Genomic DNA, 10,512 nt, shown 5'->3' with positions numbered 1-10,512 from the left:
GTGTCTGGTCTCCTAGTTACATGCTAAAAATCAAAATGGCGGACATTTTTCTAACAAATTTTAGTAGTTTAGTCTAAGATGGATAGAAATAGGTGAAAAACAGTGACAGTGTTATTGTAGCATGAATGAATTTGGAAAGGAGTATAGTTTGTAAGGTTAGGTAACTCTGGTGTCTGGTCTCCTAGTTACATGCTAAAAATCAAAATGGCAGACATTTTTCTAATAAATTTTAGTAGTTTAGTCTAAGATGGATAGAAATACGTGAAAAACAGTGACAGTGTTATTGTAGCATGATTCAATTTGGAAAGGAGTATAGTTTGTAAGGCTAGGTAACTCTGGTGTCTGGTCTCCTAGTTACATGCTAAAAATCAAAATGGCGGACATTTTTCTATCAAATTTTATTAGTTTAGTCTAGGATGGATAGAAATAGGTGAAAAACAGTGACAGTGTTATTGTAGCATGATTCAATTTGGAAAGGAGTATAGTTTGTAAGGCGAGGTAACTCTGGTGTCTGGTCTCCTAGTTACATGCTAAAAATCAAAATGGCTGACATTTTTCTAACAAATTTTAGTAGTTTAGTCTAAGATGGATAGAAATAGGTAAAAAACAGTGACAGTGTTATTGTAGCATGAATGAATTTGGAAAAGAGTATAGTTTGTAAGGCTAGGTAACTCTGGTGTCTGGTCTCCTAGTTACATGCTAAAAATCAAAATGGCTGACATTTTTCTAACAAATTTTAGTAGTTTAGTCTAAGATGGATAGAAATAGTTGAAAAACAGTGACAGTGTTATTGTAGCATGATTCAATTTGGAAAGGAGTATAGTTTGTAAGGTTAGGTAACTCTGGTGTCTGGTCTCCTAGTTACATGCTAAAAATCAAAATGGCGGACATTTTTCTATCAAATTTTAGTAGTTTAGTCTAAGATGGATAGAAATAGGTGAAAAACAGTGACAGTGTTATTGTAGCATGAATGAATTTGGAAAAGAGTATAGTTTGTAAGGCTAGGTAACTCTGGTGTCTGGTCTCCTAGTTACATGCTAAAAATCAAAATGGCGGACATTTTTCTAACAAATTTTAGTAGTTTAGTCTAAGATGGATAGAAATAGGTGAAAAACAGTGACAGTGACTGTGTTATTGTAGCATGAATCAATTTGGAAAAGAGTATAGTTTGTAAGGCTAGGTAACTCTGGTGTCTGGTCTCCTAGTTACATGCTAAAAATCAAAATGGCTGACATTTCTCTAATAAATTTTAATAGTTTAGACTAAGATGGATAGAAGTAGGTGAGAAACAGTGACAGTGTTGTTGTAGCATGAATGAATTTGGAATAGAGCATAGTTTGTAAGGCTAGGTATAACTCTGGTGTCTGGCCTCATACAAAAATGTAGTTACATTTGTACATGTTTAAAACGAAAATTGCGAACATTTTTGTAATAAATTTTAGTACTTTAGTCTAAGATTGGTAAAGGAAGGTCAAAAACAAGGAAAGAGTTGATTTAGAATCCACCAGTTTGGAAAGAGCTTGTTTTGTCAAGAATGATAGCCCTGTGAAACTTACAAGTGTGTCTATGAATTGTCTTTTATATGCTGATGAGTCTCTACCACTAGAAATTAAAGTTGAGTTGCAAAGTTGTTTATTTAAATTACATTATTTTGTACAAAGTAGAAAATAATAATCAACATTAAGAAATCAAGGTCATATGTAAATACAGGAAATCCAAATTTTATTTTTTATAATTTTACTCTCGACAATGTAAGCCTAAGAGAATACTGTTTTCTTGGTATCATTATTTCTTCTAACAGTAAATTTAAACAAAACCTCAATAACTTGAAGTTTAAATCCACGAGAGCTCTCTTAAGTTCATGTATAACTATTTCTTCTAACTAGAGTATTTCTATTGATGTGGCTTTAGATCTCTTTGATTGTTTAATTGTTGCTATTGTGACTTACAGATGTGAAGTTTGGGGTTATGAAATTGAGAAATTTTCAGATTCTTGTTGATGTTTTTTTTTTCTTTTTATAGATTTCTACTTTGGGTTTCTTATAAGATATCAAGATGTGGTATTGTTGGAGAATTAGGTCATTTCCCCACTAATTTCACTGTAATTAAACTTCTGTTAAAGTATTGGTATAGATTAATTGTCGATGGACAATTTATTGTGAGCAGCCTACATTTGTTCTATGTGTTATTCAACATGGGGTATTTATATTTTATTATTAGAAACTTACTTGTTAAATATAATGAGAACAGTGTGTGGTCAAATCTTTGCAGGTTTAATTATACTAGGAAGGTTCATCATAATTTTATGACTTATGTCTAGAATTTTGTAATCATGGTACAGGGAATTACATAATGACATTAGAAGAAAAAAGTACTAATAAAAACAAAATGAGAACATTTAGATTATTTCCCTGGATTATTTAAAACAGCTTTTGGTTTTGAGAAACATCTTCTGCAAATTAAAAATCCAGTTGGTAGAAGACTAGTGACTAAATTTAGAATTTTGGATTATAATATTTATATTGAGTTGGGGAGATGGTGTACTCCTAAGATTCCTGTACATGATGAAAGAATCTTTAAATTTTGTCAAATTATGCGGTAGAAGATGAATTTCATCATTTCATGCTTTATTCTCATTATACAAATTAAAGAAAGGCACTTATTCTTCTTCTTTTTCATTAGATAATTCAAATTTTCATTCAGTTTCTGCATATTTTGACCTCAGATGATAGACTTCCTCTTGGAAACTTTCTAGTCGATGTAAACAGTGCTCCATCAGTTGGTTAAAAGAATATATTTTAATCATTTTATTTCTGCATGTTATTTTTGTATGCTTTACCATGCATGTAAAGATTGACTGACTGTAGACACAGCTGAGAATACAGTACTACTACCAGTATCAATGTCTGTTGTTAAACTTCATGCTAGTCACTAGGAAAGCTCAGAAAACTGTCTATGTATACACAATCTTGCATGGTTCTCTTCAAAACATCGTTCATTCCAACAGCTGTGTTTATTCAAAACTCATTATATGGCCCATTTTAAACCCACAGAATGTTAATTGTACTTGTGTCAATTGCTTTGTACATTGTATTTTGAGCATAAAGATGCATTCATAATCATGTACGCATAATAAATGTTACACCTCGTTATCTTATCTTTATCTGTGTTTATGTGTTACAACTCAGAGTGAGACAATGCATAGGGATGGGTCTATACTAGCGACAAACACACTACTTTCTAAACTGCATGTCCTGCTTGATATTACGGGAAACGTTTCTGACAATGGAGAATCAGTCCCTTGTGACGTGAGCTAAGATTCTATTCAAGAATGCTATCTATGATGATCATACAAAATAATGACGTTATTTGGGTATATACAATATTCAAAGTTATCGTTGCCGGCGATTGCTCCGGAATATTCAGCTGCCAATATTGATTGTTTTGTATTACGGTCGAAATAGAGTAGAATATTGCCATCATGGAATAGTGTATACTTATTAGCACACAATTACAAGTTGTTGTGATCCAGACACACGCATAGTTTTTCTAATAATAGTGACACATGTACATTTTTGTCGATGAAAGAACAGGGGTCAACTTACCGTGAAAGTTCGCACTTGCACTACGCTCTCGCGATGTATACATCTAGACTGGAACACAGACAATTCTGTGACTTGAAGGAGCACTAGCACTGCACGTGAAGTACAAGTGACACATGTGCATGATGTGAATAACTATATACACAAACAAATTGTAACGTGTGCAAAATGCGCAGGCGTAAACCCGAATATGTATTAAACCAGACACAGGCGTTGTTTACCAGTCACATGCGTTACTGGCAACTCTCATGTCTGCAAACTCGACAACGCGCGTACTGCCTCTATCGAAAAACATGAAAAATTAAAATGGTCGTATAAAGTCATGTGTTCTTACATGAATGATGAACGTCACGTGTTGTCAGTTGAAAGCGCTTGATTAAGTTCATTCGAAATTCATTTCGAAATTTATGGGACAAACGTTTATCAATTTCTACTTACGCGTATCAATAGTCGACCATTTTTGTTCAGAGATGGTACGTTCTTACTCACAAAAATCAAATGCATCATACAGTTGATGTTCAAGTTCATTCTCCTTTCTGAGAGTTTTCTCCTAGAGTTCTCCCATAGATCAATAATCATGGAACAGAAATATACTCAGGAAAAGTACCCAAGGACAACTACAAATACCTATCAAACTGATGTGCAAAATCACCACTCAATTAAGCAGTTTGAATGAGTCGAGTCTTACCACATTTTGTAATGTACACATTATTCACACCTATCGAATGGCTTTACTGACTTTAACAATTAGTGTACAGTTGTTGGCTTTTGGTTGGCGCTGTTTCAAATGTATCTTTCCTTTACGTGGTTATTTTTAGTGCGTTGTTACTTTTAGTGTCAATTAAATACTAGTTCACACTGTATTTCAAGAACGACAAATAAAGTATTATGACCATGTAACTATAAATATTGTAAACGTATTAGTAATCTAAGAACCGATATTTTAGTATAATTATGTTAGAAATGTTACATACATTAATCAAATACCTCTCACGGAGAGTGCTGTTTCTGTTTGTTAAAATTGGTGAACTGTATATTTTTTGGAATAATTAATTATCGTATGGAATATGTTGCGATGACACATAGCAGTTTGCACAGAAATATGCCATAAAGTGCAGTGCATGCAATGAACTTGCAGTATCAAATGTAGTTGTATTTTTTAAATCAAACTTTTTATAATTGTATGGCTATGTTATGTCCCTTTTTCTTGTATATGATTCACCAGAATAAACTGATATCAAGCTTTTATCTAATAAACGCATGTGTTACTCAGTTCATGTCATTGTTTTATGCAAAATAATGCTTATTTGAGCTTTAATACTAGGGTTGTATCGATTGCATGCAGTTATTTATACATTGTTGACTTCCACACACACACACAATATATATATATATATATATATATATATATATATATATATATATATGTGTGTGTGTGTGTGTGTGTGTGTGTGTGTGTTGCCATAAAACGGGTAGCTCTGACTCTCTGTCTACATAAAACCTTTTCACACATGTTTGGCTAAATTGTATCACACGGAATGTAAACAGGTGGGACAATGGCATGCCCTACAATTGACATCCTTATCAAGATGACCTTATGAATGACAACATGACTGAAGAGCCCGCTTGCCTTGACTAATGTTTTCCAATCCATATGGATACCGATTTAATATTGTATTAAAAGTTAGTTTTCATAGGGAAATTCTTTCAAGAAATCAAATCGCTTATTAGTTACTTCATAAAAAAAGACTATTGGACACAGATGTCAGTTACACATATTGTTATCAAAAGTTTGGTGTTGACATCTTTTGAGTGTTAAATGTCAGAGCTAGTCAGGTAAAAGTATGTAAATATGCGTCAAAAATATGTATATTGTAACAATCTAGAACGAGAACCAATAGTTTCTTTAAAAAATAGCCGACGTCAATTTGACCTGACATTTAGTTGACGTCATCGCTAGTATAAACACAAGAGTATAGAATATATCATTTGTCTGCGGCATGGCACTATGTATTTAGAGGTGTAGGCATAGATATAGCGATTTATTTCGGTATACATTGACAGGGGTTAAGGAAAGGTTCGCATAGGCAAACACTACCATCGAAATACACCTAGATTCAACAATATGAACAGAAAAAGGCGTGTTGGAACAGCTCCGAAAACCTGTCACCTTGTCACCATTAAACACTGATCCACAAGGTGAAAAGTCACTTATTTTGGCGCCATACATACAAACATTAAGTATGCCACAAATGCTTTTCTCTCTCAGTATTTTATTTCTAGGATAGGTAATGTAACATTTAGTGATGTGCGCGTAGTGTTAATTTGTCTGTATACACAATATTCTCAAAAACCACTGGGTTGGCTGTGACGACATTTGGTACAGTCACACATTCTTACAGTTATCGAGCGGAATGGCCAGACTTTGGACATACTAGTAATTCCTAGCATTATTACCATACTTTGACCAAACTTTGACTAAGACGTTGTTTTGTCAAGAATATTTAGTTTGTCAAACCAAAAACAGGAATGGTATTTCGGTCATATAACATATGACTAATACGTTGTGGTTGAAATTCACATGCATATTAATTTGATCAATTACCATAAGTTTGCCATTCAAGATTGGTTGATTCCCTATATATAAGTAAATTAACGCGAAAATTGCTCAGAACACATGATATTTTGTCAAATGATGGATAGATACTTTATTGGGTACATATTTATTAGTCTAATCATCACATTTGGCAGTGTAAAGTTTTTTTTTTTTTTTTTTTTTTTTTACATGTTTCTGGATTATGTGAATTCATCAATGTACAGCTATGTAAAAAAGGGACTGCCTATTAATCATATCTTATATCAATGGATGTACTACTCACAGTAAATGTCAGCTACATTGCCTGCATCTCATGGCTGCTACGTTTAGTCAAATTAAACAACTTGAAAAATGTTCATCAATATTTTTCAAAATAATGCCGATAGCCTATATTACAAACTTTTGTCTCGCAAAGACTAACTTGTTAACGCTTACCTATCGTTTAATAATTCGAGATTATTTTAGTTCATTTGTTTCGATAATTGTTTTGATCAAATCACAGTTAGGGAAATTCATCGCAATTATACCAAGTCGCTGCTTCCTTTCCCTCAGTGCACTGAGGAACTTGTCAAGTCGGCCGTTGATCTTCACAGCCACATCATAAGGATTAGGAGGCCCGCTTTGATGAGGTCCACAATTACCACCACAAATTGTTAAGAACATGTCCGTTGCTTCTCCTTGTGATGATTTTGCTAAATTATTTTGTATTTTGTCCCACTTGGCCCCTATGCGAAGGTCCGACAAGTCGCGTGCATCTGAAGAGTTCGCGATTTGCATTGAGCTGTATGGGATTCCAAGTGTCATATCAAAATCGTGGAGTAATACGATCTTTCCACGGACTTGGCCAATTTTCAAAGCAGATAATGTCTTTCCTTCGTATATAAACGAACTATAATGATATAGTTTGTCTGCTAGTGTGTCTCCTATAGAGCGGGAATTGTCCTGCGTTATTCCCTCCTCTCTGATTCGTAAAAGCACTACTTCACTGCCAAATTTCTTTAAATATTCAACGACGTCATCCATTACATGTGATAACATTCCAAACTGGAAAAACACACTTTGATGGAGTGTCAACCTATTTCCCCAATGTCTACAGCCAATATCGATAAACCGAATTCCCGCTTCGAGTTGAGAATAAAGTGGCCAACTTTGACATTCTACATGCATACCGTATGAATTGACAGAGCCATGAGTACCCGGAATTGACAAGGCAGACAACATTGTTGTGTCTGGTAGTGATTCCATCCAATCTGGCCAAGTTTCTGTTGGATATCTTGTTGTCATACCCTCGACCTTGTTTCCCATGTTGGATTATCAAACTATGTTGAAATACCTGCGTAAAGAACTGTGCATGTCTTGTAGGTGTGGAGGCCACAAGAAACCCTTGTTGATGTAAGAGTTAGACAGCTATCGTTTTATTTTTGTAATGATTAACTTGACTACATTTATAAATATAGTATGGTGTCTCACAGTGGTGAATAATACAACGCTACCATGATGACTGCATTAATAATATTTCGAACCCCTTACTTGAGTTGATGCGACATTTAACGAGGCCGATAGGTTCTAATAACAGATATTATAACACGTGAAAGCAAGATTCAATGCGTTCGAACTAAAAATATGGGTTTAGGTAAAAAAAAATTATTTCTGGTCAGGACATTTGTTTTATTCTCAATAAACCTGTCACTCAATCTACTATTTATGGCAGTCACTCTTCTTTTCATTTAGGTCTTTAGAGAAAGTGTGTTTGTGGGGCAGATGTCATTTGCTTGTTCATGACTGGCTCTCCCGTTGTCTTCATTGAAGAAGGGATGGTTATTTTTGTGGTTTCCCCCTGGATCTGGGCTCGACAAACACGGAAAAAAGATCGATGCAAGGCCATTTAAGTGATGCGCGCGCTTACCAGAAACAGTTCTTTTCTTGGTCCCTATACCCTGGTCGTTCTACGTCACGAAAATTCGCGGCTACGTCATTGGTTCTGTAAATGTAAGCAAAAATTAAAAAAAAACGTCATTATGTTTCCCATCTTGTCATAACTTATGCTTGTCGAGTATGTGTAAATATATCATTCCAACCATTTTCCTTCATTGTGTTGGAAAATACATTTGATCTATCTAATAAGGGTTTTGTCGATAAACTCGTAGTAACAAGGGCCCATAGGTCACTAGCATTTACCTTGGCGTGCCGAAGAAACAAAATATTGGGAATAATGTTTGCACACTAAATGATGTCCTGTTTTCATCATTGCCGATATTACGATAAATCACAAGAGTAAGTATAACAAACGTGACTTTTCAGGTATTTGATTGTTACTCGGGGTCGGTACTGATGTTCTGTAAGCAGTGTATTCCCAAAGGTGTGATCAAACGGGTTAAAAAGACGATAACATATGTTCTTTATAAAAGAGCGAGTCAGTAGTCAAAGAAACCGAAGTGTCGGCACGTCTTCCTATTTCACAAAGGACGATAAGACAGCGAGACTAAGCACACAAGTATACTCAAGTTGACACAAAAGCCTCTCTCCACGGTTCGTGCCTATATGGAAACTAAAATGAGCGTAAGATGGGTTATTGATAGTGCTAATAGTTAGTTAGTAATACCATTGATCAGATGACGAATTCTGTTGTTACATTCTTGTTTGATTCGCGCCCTCTCGCGTTCATATTATAATTTTAAAACATGGAAAACAACACACATTTGAAAATGCTACAGGATGAAAATACAAACTGCGATTAAATAGTGTTAACATATTTCAGGAGATGTCTGTTAAACCATTAAGTTCAGGTGTATTTCACTGAATGAATTTGCTAGTAGTACACAGTGCACTACGACGAGAGTCATATCTCATTTACAAGAAATGTACCGTACCCTACCCAAGGCGATCATATCACCAACCTACAATCTTGTAAACGTTTTTAGTTCAGCTTTGGACGGTGAAAGCTACTCAGGGAATCGCACACGTTCATATGCAGAACAACTCAAGGATAGTTACTGGGGTTAGGGGTGTGGACAGGTGATCACTAGACACGTCAATTTGGTGTGCCAAGTCTGGACAGTTTCATGAGGCTCTTAGGACATGTTAGCTTTTACATGGACACCAACTTTACCATCCGGAGCCCCTTTAGTATATAGAGGTTAGGGGAGTTTTGTCCATGCCCTTGTAATCAGGGTGGTAGTCATTTCAGCTTAAAGGGGACAGTCCAAATATGTTTATATGTTTTTAACAATAGCTAGCTATGCCAACCTACCTACCAACCAACCGACCGACCGAGCGACCAACCAAACCACCAACCAACCAACCAACCAACCTACCTACTTACCTACCTACCTACATTCCTATCTATCTATCTATCTACCTACCTACCTACCTACCTACTACCTACCTACCTACCTACCTACCTACCTACCTACCTACCTACCCACCTACCTACCTACCTACCAACCAACCAACCAACCAACCATATTTTCTTAATTACCAATATATCAGTTATTCCCTTTCTCAACCTTAAATGTACAAGTATCTCAAAGCGGAGTATTTGGAAATCGTGTAATGTCTCAAAATTATGTGTTAATTACATGTATGCTATCGAAATGGATGTGCTCAGGATAGGAAGATATGAGATCAATTTAACCTGTAATTCTGACCTCATGTTGCTCTGTTTACATGGAGAGTGTTTAGAAACCCTTTCTCAGTCTGTTACTATTTTTCTATTCACAATTTGAATGGATTCATTTAATATATATGTGTTAAATGTATATATATATACACACACACAGACACACACACACATACACACACACACACACACACACACACACACACACACACACACACACACACATATATATATATATATATATATATATATATATATATATATATATATATATATATATATATATATATATAATATATATATATATGCCTACTTCACCGTTTATTAGAAGTCGCGGTGTATCGTTTCTTTTCACTTTCTACACTTATAAGCCAGGCTGTGTACCTACTTAGACCTTGTCTTTATTCTTGTTAAAGAATGTTAATTCGAAACGTGGGATTATATTTATTGATCGGAACTGTTTTACTCGTTACTTATACACTTATATGTATTTATACATATACACATATATTCTTGCAGCGTGTGCTAATCTTTCTAACCAGCCTGAATATATGTGCAATAAGAAAACTATTTATAAATGTTAAAGTGTTTTAATGGATAAGAGCTCTCTTTTCACCAAGATATGTTCCAACTGCAGTTGTACTTTTTAGAAATTGTACCGATGATGAAAAAAATATGAAGAATAATTTATAAAA

The 10,512-nt window shown here is 34.8% G+C and overlaps 1 protein-coding gene across 1 annotated transcript; it reads right to left on the bottom strand.

Annotated features, from left to right (window-relative positions):
* Positions 1-6,654: 6,654 nt before the first annotated feature.
* Positions 6,655-7,503, bottom strand: LOC144439372 (1-phosphatidylinositol phosphodiesterase-like). The gene has a single exon (XM_078128657.1). It carries the CDS (start codon positions 7,501-7,503, stop codon positions 6,655-6,657), a length of 849 nt encoding a protein of 282 aa, XP_077984783.1.
* Between the last annotated feature and the right edge of the window lie 3,009 nt (positions 7,504-10,512).

This window comes from Glandiceps talaboti, chromosome 8 (assembly GCF_964340395.1).
Source record: "Glandiceps talaboti chromosome 8, keGlaTala1.1, whole genome shotgun sequence".
NCBI lineage: Eukaryota > Metazoa > Hemichordata > Enteropneusta > Spengelidae > Glandiceps > Glandiceps talaboti.
The sequence above is the reverse complement of the archived record's forward strand: the minus strand, read 5'-3'. Positions and strand labels throughout refer to the sequence as shown.

Bases quoted from the DNA above. Each gene is read 5' to 3' on its own strand.
- LOC144439372 (XM_078128657.1), bottom strand. From the start codon at position 7,503: ATGGGAAACAAGGTCGAGGGTATGACAACAAGATATCCAACAGAAACT.